This window comes from Colletotrichum chrysophilum (genome assembly GCF_026319265.1).
Source record: "Colletotrichum chrysophilum strain AFK26 chromosome Unknown scaffold_29, whole genome shotgun sequence".
Classification (NCBI taxonomy): Eukaryota; Fungi; Ascomycota; class Sordariomycetes; order Glomerellales; family Glomerellaceae; genus Colletotrichum; species Colletotrichum chrysophilum.
In genome coordinates, this window is record NW_026517316.1 from 281,910 (window position 1) to 300,480 (window position 18,571).

The window sequence follows — 18,571 nt, forward strand, 5'->3', positions numbered from 1 at the left end:
TCGGGGGTCGAGTGCTTCTGGTTGTGGTTTTTGGCTGCAGAATGCTGGAGGACTGGAGCCCAGCCGCAAAGAGCCCACCTTTGGCTGCGGCTGCTGCTGCTGCTGCTCGCTTCCCAGTGTTCCCGCCTTCAGCTTCAGGTCTGGTTCGTCTAAGGGAGGTTGCTTAGGTCGCGGGTCCATTCATTGCCCACTTCCACAGCTGGAGATTTGCAAGGAGGTGTCTGAAGGGGGTGGACCACTGGGTGCTGAGTATGATCGTTGGTGCTGAATGAGGTGGTGCTTAAGGGCAGCGCAGCCCGACGAAGTTGCCAGGTGCTAGGTCATGGTAAGGTAAGGCAGGTTGGCAGGGTCGGGTAAGGCCAGCCCGGGCAAGGAAGGCAAAGAAGGCATGGAAGGCATCGGGCTGGCTGGCTGGGCTGCTGGCCTCGGTGACGGGCCCTTGTTAGTGCGGTCCCATGTCAGCTCAGGTCCAGGTCACCACTCACTTCCATGGGCAGCCTTCATGGGGGGGCATTTTAGCTGTCTTGGTCCCTAATTCTATCCACGTATCAAATCTCCAGGTCAGGTAACCCCCTCGCCAAACCCAAGCTCGGACCACCACGGCCCCTGCATTGGCCTGTCGTGTTCCCCGACCCTTCTGTTCCGCGCCGCTGTCACCGGCCTGCCGGGGTCACTCTGATTGGTCGCGTGCGCTGTCGACAGTGTGCACTTTGGCGCATCAAGTCTTGGTTATTCAAACTTCAGATGGAAGTTGTTCGGGGGCTGCTCGTGCTTGGTGCTCAATGTCATGTAGCCACAGCAGTCTGGTACGCTGTCAACCTGCCTTTGCATGCAGTTGGCTCGTTGGCATGGGGACTGGCCTTAAACAAGAAAAGCAATCTTCAAATTGATTGCAGAGGGTCCAATATTACCCCACGTCTTAAGTGAAGTACCTACCACGTCGCGTCTCGGCGCGTCTGAGTCGTGACATTCGCCAAATAATTGTTGAAGTTGCCTTCGAGACACCTTTGCACGGAATGTCGGCTACAGTTTATCACCAAAATCATCTAGATTCCTTCAACATCCTCCTCACTCACAACGGCCGGCACCAGAAGACCCATAGGCGTCTCCAAGAGACCAATGATACCAATGAAGAGACCTATCGACACTTTCGACTTTGCAGAGACATCCCCAAAACGTCATCACCCGGACCCGCATTCGACGGAGGGCATCCTGTCACGTATCGCGCCATCCGACCTCAAGTCATGTTTCCAGGAAATGCTCTCTGATCCCCTCTGCGGGCAGGCCGTTGAAGCACATCTCCAGGCCTACGCCAGCAAGGCCTTGAAGGCGGAGAGCGAGCGAACCAAACGGCAAGCAGACGAGATTCGCAAGAAAGCGTCCAGGGCTGTAGCCAAAGCCACAGAGGATGCATACGACCCCCAGAACCGCACATTTCATATTGAACATATAGGGAAGGCAGTCGATCCCTTTGTGAGGCATGCTCTCGATCTTTGGCGCTCTGGCTCCAGGGCAAATGCGCCATCTTTGGTTTTTGACCTGTTGATGGACTTCGCCGACCGGCTTATCTGGAAAGAATGGGACTTCAGCGTTTGTGGGGACAATGAGGATAACGACTATGTTCATCTCGATATCGAGGACATTTTTGTAGGCATCGTCTGGGAAGAGCTTGAAAGGTGTGAAGATCCCAAGCAGTGGCTCCAGCGTGATAAAACGAAAGACTGGGCGTCAAAGGTCAACAGACTGAACACGAGCATCGATGAGAACAACATCAATAAAAGTTCTTGCCACAAGTATGTGCGTCTCAAGCGATTGCTTGAGACCGGCACTGAGAAGGACTAGGCATTGCCCCTCAATGCGGAGCGTCTCGGTCGAAAATTGTGGCCGGATTTGGGGAAACGATGTGTAGGTAAATCTACGTTCGGGAGTACGTTTGTCCGACGATGATGATCTGGTCGGATCAGTGGTTATCAAGATACTTAGGATGAGAGAGCAAAATCTTCGTGTAAATGCGGTGGGCATGATAGTATCTGTGTACCTCTCCTAAGTTTTCACCGGCGTGACCCACTGCTCTTACAACTCTCACAATGAAATTCATTGGCTCTCTGAAAATACGCATGGGCTGTACGCCGATTACTTGGCACTATTTGCGGCCGGGACGCACGCTCAAGTCACAAAAGCCTTTGGTAGGCTATTTCTTTCCGTTCAACCGGACTCATAATCATCTAATTATATACAGCCTGGCCTAATACAGTTCATCAGTAATCCCACGCTGTATTTCCAGTAGCTCTTAGACTCATTCAAATCGCGGAATGGATAAATCTGGTTATTCTCTATACCAACAAATGAGAGTCGCCCCAAGAATCAGATGAATCATCATGAAAGCGCCAACCGCCCTCGCAATTAGAACTTCTGCCCCCCACTCTGACGATACCGGCATTGTTCGAACCCCACATCATCAATCCGGGGTAGTTCAACCAGAACCAGAGATACACTTCCAACGCCCTTCAACAGACGCCCATCGGCTATCTGGCTTGTGTAACCTCGCCTCATCTCCGAAAGTAACTCCTCCACCAGACAGCTCATGAACGTCATCTCAGGTTTGACGTTACACCAACTTAACCTTCGACGCCTTTCCCCATCGGAACAAGAGGGCAACCCGTGCCGCTCGTCGGAGTTTCATCACATTTGCAGCACAGAAACTATGATAAGCTGGCAACTCATTCTGCCCTACCGACATTGGATGACGTAGAAGCTCTCCACGCTAGTCTGGGTGCTGGCCAAGGAAGTTGGAGAGTCTCGACTCAGTGAGGGTTGGTTGCTGGGCGGTGCCGCAGGTGCTCGTTCTATCACGACATCGTCCACCGTTATATGCGAGATGTCGACTGCAAACGCTACCCAAACGGTGAAGATTCGAGGTTAGATCCGGATCATGTCCCCAAAGCAGATCCCCTCGGATTCGGGACCCCTGGAAATAGCACATCGTACGTGCTCCAACCAGGGTCCTGGAGACACACGCAACCTGGTCCCACGTCCGGAGCTTTTTAGGAGGTCTTGGAGAGAAGTCTTGGAGCGGAGCCCCGGAGGTTGGATATGGGAAAACAGTCCGCAGTCGGGGGACTGAAGATGCCGCCGAAGCACGGAACATGATTCAGTCCCAGCTTCCTGCCAAGGCCCGGGGCGGGTTCTAGACACAACGTGTATTGGATGGGGCACAGGAACAATAAACCGCACCGGAAGGCATTCCCCATATAACGTTGATCACCTCCGTGCAGCCCACGCGGGCTCCGATATGATATCTGACTTGCGTCATAATCTTGCCAACTCTGACGAGTCTGACGAACGCACGATGGGGCGGCTAACGGTGCCGTGTAACTTTCACGACTCAAGCCACGACACACTCATGAGAGCATGAAGCAGCTGATGTATGCACGTTGCAAAGTCTCCAGCGTTATCGTCCAAACTCGGAGCGTCCCGCTGACTATCGATGGGAGACGAGATTAACAACAGTTCAGACAAGGAACGAAGCGAGGCCTAGCCAAGAAACGAACATCCCCTTTACCAAGTTGAGAGACGAATGTATCGTATACAACACCCTCCCAAAGCCGGAAGTACCATCTACATTCGCCCTCGCTTGAGCTGAATCCTGGGAGAACATCACCACCTTTCTCCGATGAACTGCAGAAAGATCGATCTACGTCACTCGTCCCCACCAATATACAACCCACCGGCACCGGTTTCTGCTTCTGGTCTCTCCCCAAGAGCCCCGGGGGCGGCGGGTGTCCATTTGCCGGAGGGTGGTGGGCAAGTCCCACCTCTCGAAATATCCGGATGTTGGTGTGAGAACCGACGGCTCGGATGCGTTTGCGAGAATGGCACGGATAACGTCCCGGCAGGCAACGGGATTTGTGGAAAGACGGTCTGACATGGGATGTGAACTGGTCCATGACTCGTTTGCACCGAAAATCCGGTCCACGTACGACCGGCGGAGGTCGTCGACGCTTGGGGTTTCCCTGGAAGGGTTACACAAACTCCCCGCTAGCGCGGAGTGGGGCCGACAGCATCAGGTCCTTAGGAGTTTCTGTCGCCAACTTTTCCATCACCCTCCGATATGGTGTAGTGGCCAACATGATGCCCTCTCATTCTCTTGAGAGGTTAGGCATAGCCCCGAGTTCGATTCTCGGTTTCGGAACATTTGGTTTTGTTTTTTGGATTCATTGCGTCAAGCGTCCTGTTGGCGATCTTTTGCCATCGTCCGAAGTCCCTCCTCCAAGTGAAGGCAGGTAGGTATTGACTAGTCACTCGTTATACCTCTTGCCTTTGGTCGGCCTGAGTCCATCAGGCCTCCTCTCATGACGGTCTGTGATTTTCAGAGAAAGACCCTCGCCGCTAACTTTCCTCAGCCCTACGGTCTCTTGTGTCTCTTCCACCCATGCCATTGACCCAATTGTCTTGAAGGATGTGACACCAGCGCAAGTATTGCTGAGAATGTGCTCCGGCGGGGGGTTCGATTTGTACGACAAGGCGATGAATTCGAGAATGCTGCTCCAGGCGTGTCCCGTCCGTCGCGAGTAAATACAGACTAGCAGATGGGTTATCGCCATAACCGCATGGGCCATGAGAATGAAAATGCAAAAGTACCCAAACCAGCCAGACGTCATCATGGCATACCCTCCGTAGTGAGCCTCTACAATCATTCGTGCTGAGCCGAGCTCGTTCGAACCTGCCACAGATTTGGGAAGAAGAAAATTCTCTGCAGGCTTACCTCTCTTCACTAGAGCTCTCGCAGCGGTTTCATCCGGAGGGCTGAGAGTATCTCCGACACGCCACCTTTGCAAAGGTTCCAGAAACCTGCTTGAATCGCTGTTAGGAATACTGCCGCATCTCGATAGGGCTTCCACGATGGTTGTGACGATCCTCTCCTGAATGGAGACCGGATCCATCACATCGTTGTGAAAGCTTAAGTCCAGAATTCTCTCTAGGGTGGTCCTGTATCGACCTTCTGAAATGTTTCCAGCAAGTCCGTTGGGAGTATCGTAAACTGGTGGATGGAGCGACTGGTACCAGCTAGGCTTCAGGCGGATTATACCTTCCCGAGTTGAGTTGGCCGAAGGGGCCTTTAGTGGTACACGCCACAAAGGCCTATTCAGTCTTGTATCTAGCTCAACTTCGATGTTGCTATAGACTCTCCCGTTACTGAAGTCGTGCTCGATTACGCCACTCGACGGCGACATCTCGATAAACGTTTTGGCCTTTACCCAGCGTGTGTCGATGGAGCAGGTAAGGAGGTTGGTTGTTCCAGCTAGAAAGTTCACGCCCTCTGCTTTTACAAATATGACCAGTCCGAGGGAGCTCGCTGCTTCACCGTTCCATATATCGATAGGAACAGCAACGATACGTTTGCGTAGATGAAAGATGCTGGTTTCGTTTACCAAGGTAGCGTTGGCTTCCATCATGCCCCTCTTGGATATATGTTCCCGCACGTCTTGGAACACGTCAAGATAATGGTAACCATCGTCCATGCTTGGATGTTTCCATAGACCGCTGTCATTGTCAGGCCTCCTGGCGCGATCGGAAACTGATAGATCCAAGAACGGTAACGTAAGCTTGCCAGGGACTCCATAATCGACCACACCATTCGATACACACACAGTTCTAGCTGCGGGTATCTGGGTCTCGAGAGTGTATCTCTGCTTCGAAGAGAATTTAAGATTCGTCAGACCGAGAGGAGTTCGCGCCTGGCGGCGATCTAGGAAGTCAAGAGACCTCAGGTGCAGGAACCGCATGAGATCGTGAACACGGGCTGATGGGCCGTGAGCCGTAAACGCCCATGTGTCAGACATGTAAGCTGCGGATGGTTGGACGTAAATGCTTTTGCTGATAAGCCCAGTCGTGATTTGATAGTCAACATGTGTCCTGGGGCGCGCGGTATTGGCGAGATAATGGCTGTGAAGAGTCGAGAATCCAGCAGCCGGGCATTGGTGCTGTTCGAGCTGGTTTTGCAAGGACGAGCAGTTCCAACTCGAGTAGTACTCTGCGTCAAGAACTTTCGGCCAGAGTTCTGCGTCACCGCCATTGACCCAGTAAACACCACCGCCTATGTCAAAGTCCCGTTGAGCAGGTAGCATGAGGACCGCAGCAGCTGGGCCCGCCATGACAGCAATCAGGCCGGAAATCCCAATGAGTGCCAGGAGAGCAAGACGCTTGATGTAGGTTCGAGGTTCAGAGCTAGGGCAAAATATCGCTCCCCAGAAATCGGCTGACCAGAAATAACCAGACAATAAGGGTCAGAGAGGCACCAGGCGATTAGCCTTGGACGTCATCCTGCCTACCTTAGCTGTGTGAATTGCCAACCCGAAACAACGAGCCCAAGTGGCAAACCATCGCCAAAAATCAACTCCTCACGTAGAACATGGAAGATGATAGTCCCAAGACTTGATACGATGAGAAGTTCCTGAGGATCCGTGAGGTCAGAACTATGGACTGAGTCTCTTGAGACGAAGGCAGGTACCTGAATCTTGGCAGCAAGCTGTAAAACGCCAGATTTGACATCGTCCTGATCTTTATTTCCCTGCAGCTCTGAACCGATGAAGTATCCTTGTAGGTTGAAGGAAATCAGAAAAAGGGAGACGGCCGTCGGTAGTATATGTATAGCGCATCGAGATACAGCAACAGCCCTAGACTGGCTCATGAGAACCTTTGGGGGCTCCGGCTTGTCTTCGCCGATGAATGCGACGATGCCGAGACCAACGGCTCGTAGAATTGGTCGCCAGCGCCCCCGGAAGCCGTCAAATACCCTCACGACGAGCCTCCAGATGATCGGAATGCAAGCGTCAAGTAGAATCGAGCCGAAGAGGATGACATGGCCGGAATTGGTGCAGGGTAAGGCTGCAAGAAGGCATTGCGCTACTCTTCTGAAGAGGCTGGCTTCATATATAAGCTTGTGCGTGGAGCCTTCCTCGGACGTAAAAGGCAAGGCTGCATGCCTATTAGTCCTCGGCTGCTACGTCCAAGGAAGTTGGGAGCTAAATGAGTGGCAAGGCAGTGGTCACCCGCATGTTTTCTGCAGAGCATTTGGGGATATTCCAGACACGCAGCTGCCAGATGCGCAGGTGGGGTTGCTGCACTGCCCTGTGTAACAGCATCGTTTAGGATCATTGGGCAGGATCTCACCGAAGAGGAGTGTAAGCACTCTGGTAACAGAGCCTCGTTTTCTCAACAGGCTCATTGAAGGCCACAAGCGTCAGGAACTAGCAGAGACATTTATTACTCAATTAGTGGCTTAAACAGCCTTTTCAGTCTTGCCCTTCGCCGTTTGCTGTTTGAACTTGCCCAACCGTTATCCAGAAAGCCGCGATGAATACCGAAGAACACAGAGGTATCAACTTGTTTTCCTTTCTCTTCTCCAACGCCGGTAAACCTCAAAAGGGCCATCATGATTCCTATCAAACCATGTCATACTGATCCGGGAACAAAATAGCGTTCGCCATCCCGACCAGAGCTTTCACTGTTGGGCTCCTCCCCTCTCGATCTTCCCAAGGCAGCAAGCCCATGGCCCTAAGCCCATCTTCGCCGCCCGCATCGCTGACCTCCTGAACACCAGGTCGACCCAGGTGAGAAATCTCTCCGCGTCCGCCCCCAAAATCCGGACTAGGTTGGCCAAGGAGAAACGCCTTTCTCTGGCGGGCGAGGTACAGAGCGTTCGTTTGTGTAAGTGGGCAGGCGGGAATATACATGATCGTTGCAGGCAGAGCCGATGGCGGCACCCTGTCGACGCCATAAACCATATCCGGGTGCCACACGACGTAGTCTCCAGGCCGAACAGGGGGGATGCGAACGAGGGACTTGTCGAACTGCAGGTGAGGATGGAGGGAGGCGTTCAGCTCTTGCGTATACGACGGGACGGCACCCTGGATGATGCTTGTCTGCATAAAGTCGAGAGACCAATTCTCGCGGGCGAGAAAGTTCGCAGCCTCAGGGGACGGGTTCAGTGGAGAAAAGAAAGGCCGTAGAAGGAAGTAGGCAGTTGCGAGCTGAAGCATCGGGCATAGCAGAAGGGTGCCGTCAGCGGGATTGATGTCTGACATGGAAAGCCAGCCCTGGAACATGCGGAACATGCTGCATGAGCCCGCGCCATTGTAAAGATCCGATGTGACCTTGAGCCGGGTGCTGCATTCCCAGGGGTCGTAGTCCTCCCACTTTCCATCCCATATGCGTTGATATGTGCCGGCGTTTCCATACCCGTCACTCTCCCATCGTTCAACACTGCCGCCGTCAACGTGGGCGTTCAAATGCCAGAACTCGTCGCCTGGCGCACGAATTCGCAAACGGTCTGCGTAGGCCACGGGCAAGTCCACTGCCACCGAGGCGTTGGGGTTCCTCGAGCGCCAAAGGCCCATCAAAAACCGCTGGGCTGCAAGGACATTTGGATGAGCTCGACCCTTGATCTGAGCAGGCGACCAGTAGATTCCAAACAGATGGGGGTCACGCGTCGGCCACCCTCTGGTCTCCGGATTATCGGCGAGGTACGTCTCTGTCTCCTCCCGCCAGTCTTGAGCTTGGTCCGGCGGAATCACGTTGCGAATCACGGCGCCACCTCGGCGTCGGAGCTTTGCGGCAAATTCGGAGACGCGGGCATGGTCCTTGAGCTCCGAAAAGTTGATGGTGGGGATGATGTCAGACTTTGTTACTCCTATCAACGCAATCTCGGCCCGGAGGGCAACCAGCAGCCGATTCCAAGAATCCACTATCGCCGTCTCCTTGCCCGCGATGAGGCTCCGCTTGATCTGGGCGAACCTCGGCGGGAGTGGAATTGGCCCACCGTTCTCTGAGAATATCTCATCTGCTCGCATGAAGCCTCCCAGGCGGTTGTCCATTGCTGGAGGAAATGATTGCGACCAGAGTAAGCTAGGTGTGTCAAACGGCGAAATGTATTGTGAAAAGAGGTTGGAGGAGTAGGGCATTGATGAGAAATCTGGTGGTTGTGGAGGCGGCATGTCGCCAGCGGCCCCAAATTGGGCCTGCCCTTCGAATAATTCATCGTCCATCGTGTGGGACGAGGAGGGAGTTGCACACGACGTGGCGGAAGACCTCCGTATCGTCGGTGTGCTGGTGGTCGTGTGAATGGATTGGATATGCACTGGAGTAACAGTGGTCTCGGCGCCCGCCGTCTGGGATCCGGGGTCTTGCAGATCACGCGTGCCGGAAAAAAATCGGGCGCCTGAGCTGGAAATTGTGCTTTGCTGACTGCGCTGTGGCCGGGCCGCCGAGCCGCTTCAATCGTCGTTCGACCCTGCTCTTTTTATAAACCCAATGGGAAAATCATCGGTCAGAGAAGACGAATGAGATCCAACTTGCAAGGCGGACTCTCCGCCCAAGATCCGTGCATTCGTGGCCTCGGGACGCATGATGTACCCGTGATACCCTCCAGCTGGATATGCATGCACCGCGGAGCTGGCCCGGTAGATCCACGGGCTCCACGGTTCCGTATTGGGTGTAGCCGCCCCGACTGTGGCTATTATGTGCCGTGATGCAAAAACGGGACACATATTCCGCCAGTGATCGCCATTTCTGAGAAGCTTATCATGTCGCCTTCCCGCGTTTCGACCGTCTGACTAGACCCTTGTCTTCTACGATCTCGTCGGTGCTATTCTTTCTCTTCGAAGACGCTGCCTTCGTTGTACCCTTTGGCTCATCCTTGGTGACCTTGGGGCTCGAGGAAGTCTTTGCCACAGAGGCGGTTCCCTCTTGTTTGAGTAAAACATATGCCACCTTCTCAATATCCATTGCTGAGACGTCCAGCCTTTTCATCAGCTTCCGTGCCTCAGCATTGAGAGACTCATACTCCTTCATGTTGTACTTAAGCGACGCTTTCTGGCCTTTGTTGCATAACCAGTAGTACGCCTCATCTGAGAAGAAAAGGACCTGCTCCGGGTAGTGCACCGCCAGAAGAAGCGAAGCAGTCGCAGGACCGATTCCTTTGAGTCTGGTCAAGATGTTGAGTGATGCCGACAGGTCTGACACGCCTTGATAGGCCTCCACTCCCTCTTTCACGGTCTTCTCCGCCGCGGAAGAGTCATTTGACGAGACGAGCTTCATCAGAGTCGGGCGAAACTTGCCGTGGCGACTATTTGGGTGTGTCAGACGGACATTCATTCCATGACGAACGTAATACAACTATGTCGTCACCTCGTGTTGACATCGTTACACTTGTAGCCTCGCTATGGGACGTTAGGGGCAATTAAAGAAGCATGCACTTACAGCTTCCAGTCAACGAGAACCTTGACATCATCGTGGTTCATGGATCGTTTAGGGGCTTCCTGCGAAAAGAGGGCCGGGGCCTCGACGAAACGGAACTGATCCAGCTCTTGCAGGGTCTTCTGACCAGACTTGGCTATATGCGGCAGTTAGGGATACCGTGGGAAAGACTGTTATGAATGCGGGGGAGGCCGCGATCAAGGGCCGACGTACCGCCTTTCGAGGCTGAAATGGAGTCAATCAGAGGTTCATAGTTAGCGAGGAGCTCTGCGAACTCCTTGTTCGTCACCTTATCAGCCGACACGAGCTTGGAGCTTGACATAGTCGGCATAGCTCAGGAACCGGCGATCGGGGTTGACGTAGCTGGTGGATGCGGTTTCCCAATTAGGAAGAAGCTTCAACTTGATATGCCAGCCGTTATCTGAAAGGATGAGGTAAGTTGATCAAGTCCCTTTCTCTGCAGGTCGCCGTGTTCGTGAAGTTTGCAGGAAAACGCGATTCGAAGGAGATTATACGCGTCCACGGGTTGCAGGCAATCTTGGAATTTAATCATCCGCCCCGGGTTGGTATGTTGCGCGTCGTTATATCGCGTAAGGGCTCGAGTACCCGCGACAAGTACGTAGTTCAGCGCTCAGCGGTGTAGGAGGAAGACGAAGCCAACCGATGCAGCGACCATGTGAAACTGAAGGTGCCCAGAAGCTTTCCCCTGCTCCTGACAGTGCTCAGAAACACTGTGGGTCGCTGAAATGAAACGGGAAACCCATCAGCACGTGAAAGCCTCTTGCCCCTTATGTAAGCATCAGTACTACACACACATAGTAGACACGGTCTGCTCTGTAATCGAAGCTATTCACACACAAAGTCCCTTGCCAAAAAACATGGCAGCTGATCAGAAGTTCAGGACACGTCGATAGAAACGACAGAGACAGAAGTGGGCGGGAAGCACCAGGGGGATGTACAGCTGGAAGAAGATTGGATGAAACGGTTTCTGAAGAGACCCGGGCCGGGCCATTCTATCGGAGCCGAACACTTCAAGATACGTTTTCTGATAGGTCTCCCAACGCAAGACGTTCCTCTCACCGGAGCCCAACAGTGAAGTGTTTCCAGGCGGTCAAGCTCTGCCCCTCAGTGGAGGCAGCCCGTTGGTCACCGAGTCTGGGGGTCCGTGCATTTTCTTCGCTGAGTCTAGGCTGCCGATCCATGCAGAAGCGCTACGGGGTCGTCCGAGGGAGAAAAAAAAGTGTGCCGTCTGCGCCCGCTTCAGCAACTCTCGTCCTTTCTCCTCCCGAAACCAACGATCTTTCACATTACCGCTACCGACTCGCGCTACCAGCTCTCCGGAAGACAACGACTCACCACTTATCCGACTTTCGTCAATCACCAAGCAGTCAAGATGGGCAACGTACGTTCCATACAATCACCTCTCTGGCCCCCACCGCTGATCAGGGTCTTGGTGGAAACAAATTGAGGGGCAGGCTTTTGCTGACATTCCGGACTGTAGGGAGCGAAGGCTCAGCAGAAGCGCGATCGCGCCCAGAAGGATGCGAAGCCCAAGGGCTCTCAGCTCAAGGTGGTAAGTTTGCGTTTCCCCTGAATATGTTTCTTTCGCTAGTCAACATGCGCTCACACGAACAATGACAGAACGCTGCCGCCAAGGACATCCAGTGCCAGATCTGCAAGGCCACCTTCCTCAAGACCACCAAGGCTCCCGCGTATGTCTCCTGTCCCGATACTCAGCGGGCGACACGTTGCCGCAGGTTTTTGCGCGCATGTGCTGACGAATTGTGTCCTCTAGTCTTACCGAGCACGCCGAGAACAAGCACAGCAAGGGTCTTGCCGACTGCTTCCCCTCCTTTGTCGCCGCATAGGCGCATAAAAGCCATATGGTGTGTGTTAGGCGTTGGTGGTAGGGTGTTGATGTCTGGGAGATTGGCGCGGGGTGGGGCTGAGTAGCGAGGCGTAGTCTGGTGAGGCAGGGCATTCAGCGAAGGCGTAATATTGGAATTCTGCTCTCTTTATATCGGAAAAAGACAAATACGAGTCCACGATATAACAAGACCTGGCGATGCTTCATGCGATCAGTTGTAACGTCTATGACTGACATCTAGAACCCAGCCTCACTGCGCCGGCACCGCAACCGCTGCCCTCTGCTCTTCCCGAATAGCGGCAAGAATATCAGGATACCACCTCTCCCCAACATCCGGATGACTCTTCACCCGGTTCCTCAACGTCGCCTCCCCAAGCGTCTTCGCCACGCCGCCCTTGCGAAACGTAAACTCAACATCGTCAAGCCGGCCCCCGTTCTTCTCAATCACCTGGCGCCTCTGCTCCTTGACCTCCTCCGGCACGCTCCCCACCCCGACGCTCTCCAGATCCTCAAACTCCGCGTCGCCCCTGACACCCTGGAAGAAGGGAATCGAGAACCGCGCGCCCTCGCCCGGCCCGGGGCTCAGCACGCGGTGCGTCGTCGACACGCAGACGCCCTGCGTCAACGCCTCCATCCCCTGCCCGATGGCGACCACGAGCGTCCCGTCGATGGGCGGCGCGTCGATCCACTCCCCCTTGACGTTCTGCGCCTGCAGCCCGCGGTGGTGGCTCGCTTGGAGGAGGTAGCTCGTCAGCATGCTGTCCTTGTGCGGGCCGACGCCCTGGCCCTGCACGCCCGACGCCGCGTCGATGCCCAGCTCGCTGACGTCCGGGTACTTGACGATCTTGAGCTTGTGCTGCTGGTCTGCGTCGAAGTATTTGTTAAAGGCGTCGGGCGGGAGGCCGATGGCCTCGGCGATGAGGGAGGTGAAGGCCATGGAGATCTTGCCCATGCGGTCCATGTAGTCTGTGAAGGTGTCCCGGAAGCCGGGCAGGGCCTGTTCTGAGGGCCACTGGTTCGGTGCGAGGAGGTTGTAATAGAGAGGATCTTTGGCACTTGGCACTGGATGCTCCGTCGAGAGGTCGATTTGTTCGCGGTGGTCTATCTTGCCAGCTGTGATCTCGGCTGAGAGTTGGGAGTATCCCAGGAAGGACTTGGCGTTCTTCATCTCAATTTTGAGTCTGGTGAGATGTTAGTTCGTCCGATGCGTCGCGCTCAACGTGCGTGAGCCATATAGATGAAGTATGCCGTACTTTTCTTCCGTGGGAATGTCGAAAAAGGCCTTTCCCTCCTTGATCACCCTCTGGAACAGCTCATCAGGGATACCTGCATTTTTGAGATACAGGAAGCCGATTTCCATCAGCGCATGGCGGAGGTCTGCAAGAAATTGAGGCTTCGTTTTGGGATCCCGAGACAACGACAAGTCGAGGACTGGAATGGATGTGAAAGACATTGTGTCGATGAGACAAAGTCCGAAGAAGTGAGACACAGAAGTTGTGGTGAGATTCTCGTCAACATGCACAAGGGGCCGTTTATAGCAGCAGAGTTCTCCGCACGTGCTGCACGCAAAGGCGTAAGGAGCGTATGATAGATGCAGATATCGGAAGGAAGGAAGTACGACCGTGTACCTATGTCAAGTAAGCCGATGGCTATTGAATTCCCAATGACGTGACGGGATGGCGTGCTGCGGCAGCGGGGCTCTGAGCGTCGGGGTCTGCCCCGCATCGGAGCCGCGGGGTACTAATTGTACGGCTGTCTTCGGGCCAGACTAGGCCTGATTGGATGACGTGTTAGTCCCAGACCAAAGTCAACAACTCCAACGGCACAGTCGACATTGTTCCTGTAACCAGTCTATTATTGGGTATATTAAACAAATTTTGACAACTTTTAAGTCTATGATGATGCCAGAGGTTTCGTCGCTAGCATCCCTGTGACCTTGTAGAACATATCCTCGACAGACGGCATGGCAAATGCTGGCGCCGCGTCGAACAACTCCGCCAGACGCTGCCTGTTGATAGTGGCGGGCTGCGCGTCGTCATCGTCCAATTCCATCTCTTCCCCAGCTCCGTTTACCTCGTAATCAACGGCCATCTGCTCGTCTTCTTCCATTTCCTCGTCTTCGATGGCATCTTCCGCAACAGGCTCACCATCCAACTGCATGTCCTCGAGTGGTCTTGAAATGGCCACTGCGGCAGTGTCGGAAGCCTCAGCGATGGTCCAGACCTGGGCCGAATCGTCAACTGCGACAAAGCCAGAGGAGCTTCCTGTGGAGACCAAGCTCGTGATTCTGTGGGGGATGCGCTTGACGCAGAGCAATTCTGGCTCTTCCGGCTTCATGACAGCAAGTTGCGAGACTTGGCCGCCGGGAACAATGACGGCGAATGTTCTTGACTTGCGGTCAATGGCCAAGTGGCTGAACTCTCTAGTCATGTTGGCATTGCGCCCGCGAGGCAGCTGGATGCCATACTGCAACTCGTCGGCAACCACATCGTACACTCTCACGTCGTCGGAAAGAGTGATGATGTAAGGAGAGAGAACTTGCAGGCGGCGGATATGTCCCTTCCACATGTTTTCCAATGTGAGCCTGATTTCACCAGATTTCGTGTCAACGACGTAGACGGTTCCGTCATTTGAATTACCAAAGGCGATGAAGAGGGTAGACCCATCCTCGGAGAAACAGAGGCTGCCGCTGCGCTCACCAGCGTTTTCGCCAGTGATTGCCAGAGCGTCAGATCCCACGCTGCTGCCCAAAGCTACGGCAACAGCACATGACCAGGACTGCAAAACTTCGCCGGATGTGCCTTTAGATTCGACGCCATCCTGCTGTCTGACCTTGGAATGCCATATCCTCGCCATGCCGTCGTCGCCCAGGGTGGCAAAGCGATTCGAGGTGTGGTCCGCAGCCAGATCCAGGACAGTCTCAGGTCGGCTGGTGATGTGGGGGTTGTTGATCCTGGAGGACAAAGCGAAAGGCTGGTCATCTTCGCCGACGGCCCAGAATTTGAGATACACCTCGCGTCTCGCCCTGATAAACTCCTCGCGAGCTTCAGGAGCCATCTTCTCCAGATCGCGCTTAGGGGGTTGCCAGTCGTCAACCGTGGCCAGCCAGCCACCATCCTGAGAGAAAGCGACGTGGGTTATGCGGGGTTCCGAAATTGGGTTTCCCTTGGACGTGATGTTGACATCCGTAGGCTGGGTTCTCGCGAGGGCCTGCTTCGCGACGCTTCTGAAAGATTCCATGTCGAATGACTGCAGCAAGGGCGCAGACTGTAGGTCACCAGCCAGCATGGCCTGTTGACCGGCACCTGTGCAGACGTACAGTCTTGACGGCTCTGCCGGGTTGAGAGCGGCGGGCACATGGTGGCGCACCTCACGGTCGGCTGACCAGACGCGCTTGACAAGCAAGTCTTTGGGTGTTGAAGTGAAACGAGCCGCCGATTGGATGCCGGAGATGTAAGTTTTCGGAACCATATCGGCAGTCGAGACAACCATGAGGGAGTTGTCATCAAGGTGCAGGGCGTAGGAGGATCCCGCGGGCGACACAACCACGTTTTCGATGCTTCCTGAAAGATGGGGGAAGTGGTTCAGCTTGCCAGTGTCCATCTGCCAAATAACAAGGACGTTCTCAGAGCCGCCAGAGAGCATGTAATTGCCTGGAACCCACAGTGTCAGTCAAAGCTTCAAAGTGAATCGAGTCTTATCACCACTTACCATCCTTGGACCACTTGACGCTATGCACTGCTCTCCTGTGCCAATGGTACTTGCGGCCTTGCAGGCTGTCCCTCTTCGACTTGGGCGCATTCAGGTTTTGGAGCTTCCTGAGGATGTCGTTGTAGTAGTAGATGGCACCTCGAGCACATCCGGCAATCAGGTCGACAACAATGCCGTCATCTCGGTTGGTAATCTTGAAGTCGAGGGAGCAAACGATATCGGTGGTGTTGAAGGCAAAGAACTCGCAGTCCAAGCCGAGGTCCGTCTTGGTGACATTGGGTGTGACTGTTCCGATGATAAGATTGTCTCTCGTGGCACCAATAACCGTCTTGCCATCAGTGCTTGAGCGTAGCAGGTGGATAGTCTGTTCTGCCTGCTTCGTCGTGAAGAGAATCTCACATGTCGGCTGGGTAAAGTCGGGCCCAGAGTACGCCACAATCTCGCCCTTCAACTGCACCGTTGACTCCGACACGTAGATGACTTCGATGCTGCTCTTCTCTCCCTGGATTGCTGCGACTGACATGTCAAGCGCAGTTTGCGACTTTGTGCGAAACTCCCGGTCGACTTGGGTTCCCTTCTTCCAGTTGACGCGCCAGACTCTGCCGTCGGAGCAGGCCACCCAGACAAAGTCTGGCTTGGTATGAGAGAGGCATGTGGCCACGATGTTCGGCGCATTGGACTTGTCTCCATACGTATTCTGGACCACTGGGAGAGCAATTCTTCGGATAAGGAGGGATTCGGCAACCGAGTAGATTTGGAGAGAGGTGTTGTAAGTAACGATCAAGTACCTAGTCGCACGTCAGACAAGTCAACCAACACAAGGCGCGGGTGCTCTCACTTCTCCTTCTCGACGAAAATGGGGTCGATATCGGCCATGCGGCCACCCATTGGCGCGGAAACCTGCCATCCAGTCGCCTGGGGATCTGAATTGCCCAGGTTGGAGAGCTCGGTCTCGATTTGGTCGTCCGTAAGGTTCTTCTTGAGCTGCGACAGAACGTTCAAGGCGTTGTCGCGAAGATCCCCAGATTCGGTATCACCGTTGTTCGTAGGCTTGCTTCCCTTGTGCCGTAGGCGCTTCGTCTGGCCGTCCTTGTCGCTTAGGTCTCTCTTGCGCTTCTTCGTGTCGGCGTCCCGACTTCTCGGGGTAGAGGGTGCCATTTTTCTTTTGTGCAAAGGTCGACAGAAAACAGAAAGAGTGGCTGCTGTTGGATTCGGGGCGGTAAAGAGGGGAAAATGACTTTGCAGCCGACCTTCGACGATTTGGCTTGGATTTCCTGCTCTGTTCCGCTCGCACACGACCCTTCCAGAAAAAAAGTTCGAGTTGCTTCCCAGGAATTTTTTGGTCCCGCTGCGTCGCCGGGCCATGCAATTGGTGGATATCCCCACAGTGGATCTATTGCTGATAAGATAAGCGGATAAACTAACGGACCGCTAAATTTTTGTTCAGCACGCCGCAGGCAGCGCGCCCGGTAGCACCTCTTTCACAGTTTCTTCGGCGACGGCGACTCCATTGCGATCGACTGCGCGACCGAATTTTCTACGTCCAAGACGACCGCTGCTCCACGCTCAGTCTTCCGATTAACGGACATCTTGATACCCCGAAAACACCGCGAAGATGATCATTCCCGTTCGTTGCTTCTCCTGTGGCAAGGTTAGTCGATGCGACGCCCTTCCGCGCAAGATGCGGTTTCTGACGAATCACGCAGGTCACTGGCGACCTTTGGGAGCGCTACCTCAAGCTCATTGACGATGGCATTACGGATGGGTGAGTTGGAGCGGCTGGCCTCATCAGGCATGTTCGAGCGCATCATTGACATTTGACACAGCGACGCCATGGACCAGCTTGGCCTCAAGCGCTACTGCTGCCGTCGTATGGTCATGACTCACGTTGACCTTATCGAGAAGCTTCTCAAGTATGTTTCTCCGTATCTTAGGCGGCGTTGTTCCAGACTTCTTACGCGTAACTTCAGGTACACTCCCGACGGACGTAACGAGAAGAAGATGTCCTTGAACCCGTAGATTCAAGACGGAGTGACGGTATATTAGGAGTTTGGGATATTCAAAAGCATTGCAAGGCGTTAGGGAACCAGAGTGCCTGAAATAAACAACGGTTTACAACCCGTGCACGACGAAGAATCGGCACCCACTGTGCCTATCAAGCCGATCGAGTTACAGAGCAACGTTGAATCCCTGGTATTCCCACCCGCGATGAGGTTTCTTGCCTTGGTGATCAGGCAAACGCACGTCCCCTCGCAACCAAGAGAGACGGAATGAATCCGAACTAGGCTTGCATTTTGGGCTGTGAGCGGAGATTGGGAAACTCTGCGTTGAGGATGTTACGATTTCAACATCATTCTGCCGCTTGGTGTACTTCTCATGTGAAAAGAACATATGTCGGGACCTGCTTAAACAGTCTTTCGTCTAGCCATGTCTGCTGTTTTACTTGGGCTTTTGTTCCAACAACTGTGGCATCGGGGACTCTGGTTGAACAATCTAGGTGGGTATACCAAGCGGATTATCGGACAGGCATTCCACAGGATGTCGCAAGCCCACGCCCAACTTGGCTGCAGCGCGTTAGTCGAATGTTGGTGCTTCAACTGGGATCGGAGGAAGTCTTCGATCTGGCGGTCAAGGTAGAAAGAACTGTCCAGAATTTTCAACGTAACACCATCGCTTCCCCGACTGGTTACCTGTCGCTGACCACCAGTGCGCCACTGTATGTGCTCGAATCATGAG

At 54.1% G+C, this 18,571-nt stretch overlaps 7 protein-coding genes and 1 non-coding gene across 8 annotated transcripts; 4 read left to right on the forward strand and 4 right to left on the reverse strand.

Annotated features, from left to right (window-relative positions):
• Positions 1–1,128: 1,128 nt before the first annotated feature.
• Positions 1,129–1,842, forward strand: COL26b_004721 (uncharacterized protein; the record flags this gene model as incomplete). Its single annotated transcript, XM_053177590.1, has 1 exon — positions 1,129–1,842. One exon carries the CDS (start codon positions 1,129–1,131, stop codon positions 1,840–1,842), a length of 714 nt encoding a protein of 237 aa, XP_053038483.1.
• Positions 1,843–4,105: 2,263 nt separating this feature from the next.
• On the forward strand, positions 4,106–4,192 carry COL26b_004722. The gene has a single exon. It is a non-coding gene; the product is annotated as a tRNA-Glu (tRNA).
• Positions 4,193–7,445: 3,253 nt separating this feature from the next.
• On the reverse strand, positions 7,446–8,876 carry COL26b_004723 (uncharacterized protein; the record flags this gene model as incomplete). Its single annotated transcript, XM_053177591.1, has 1 exon — positions 7,446–8,876. The coding sequence occupies one exon, from the start codon at positions 8,874–8,876 to the stop codon at positions 7,446–7,448; it is 1,431 nt and encodes a 476-aa protein (XP_053038484.1).
• Positions 8,877–9,582: 706 nt separating this feature from the next.
• Positions 9,583–10,579, reverse strand: COL26b_004724 (uncharacterized protein; the record flags this gene model as incomplete). Its single annotated transcript, XM_053177592.1, has 3 exons — positions 9,583–10,126; positions 10,261–10,393; positions 10,471–10,579. The coding sequence occupies 3 exons, from the start codon at positions 10,577–10,579 to the stop codon at positions 9,583–9,585; spliced, it is 786 nt and encodes a 261-aa protein (XP_053038485.1).
• A 1,071-nt stretch (positions 10,580–11,650) lies between these two features.
• Positions 11,651–12,125, forward strand: COL26b_004725 (uncharacterized protein; the record flags this gene model as incomplete). The annotated part of the gene is made up of 4 exons (XM_053177593.1): positions 11,651–11,659; positions 11,759–11,830; positions 11,899–11,969; positions 12,053–12,125. 4 exons carry the CDS (start codon positions 11,651–11,653, stop codon positions 12,123–12,125), a joined length of 225 nt encoding a protein of 74 aa, XP_053038486.1.
• Positions 12,126–12,374: 249 nt separating this feature from the next.
• On the reverse strand, positions 12,375–13,577 carry COL26b_004726 (uncharacterized protein; the record flags this gene model as incomplete). The annotated part of the gene is made up of 2 exons (XM_053177594.1): positions 12,375–13,305; positions 13,378–13,577. 2 exons carry the CDS (start codon positions 13,575–13,577, stop codon positions 12,375–12,377), a joined length of 1,131 nt encoding a protein of 376 aa, XP_053038487.1.
• Positions 13,578–14,017: 440 nt separating this feature from the next.
• On the reverse strand, positions 14,018–16,993 carry COL26b_004727 (uncharacterized protein; the record flags this gene model as incomplete). Its single annotated transcript, XM_053177595.1, has 3 exons — positions 14,018–15,777; positions 15,836–16,623; positions 16,674–16,993. 3 exons carry the CDS (start codon positions 16,991–16,993, stop codon positions 14,018–14,020), a joined length of 2,868 nt encoding a protein of 955 aa, XP_053038488.1.
• Positions 16,994–17,450: 457 nt separating this feature from the next.
• On the forward strand, positions 17,451–17,854 carry RPB10 (DNA-directed RNA polymerase II subunit L; the record flags this gene model as incomplete). The annotated part of the gene is made up of 4 exons (XM_053177596.1): positions 17,451–17,486; positions 17,542–17,600; positions 17,662–17,748; positions 17,806–17,854. 4 exons carry the CDS (start codon positions 17,451–17,453, stop codon positions 17,852–17,854), a joined length of 231 nt encoding a protein of 76 aa, XP_053038489.1.
• Positions 17,855–18,571: the final 717 nt, after the last annotated feature.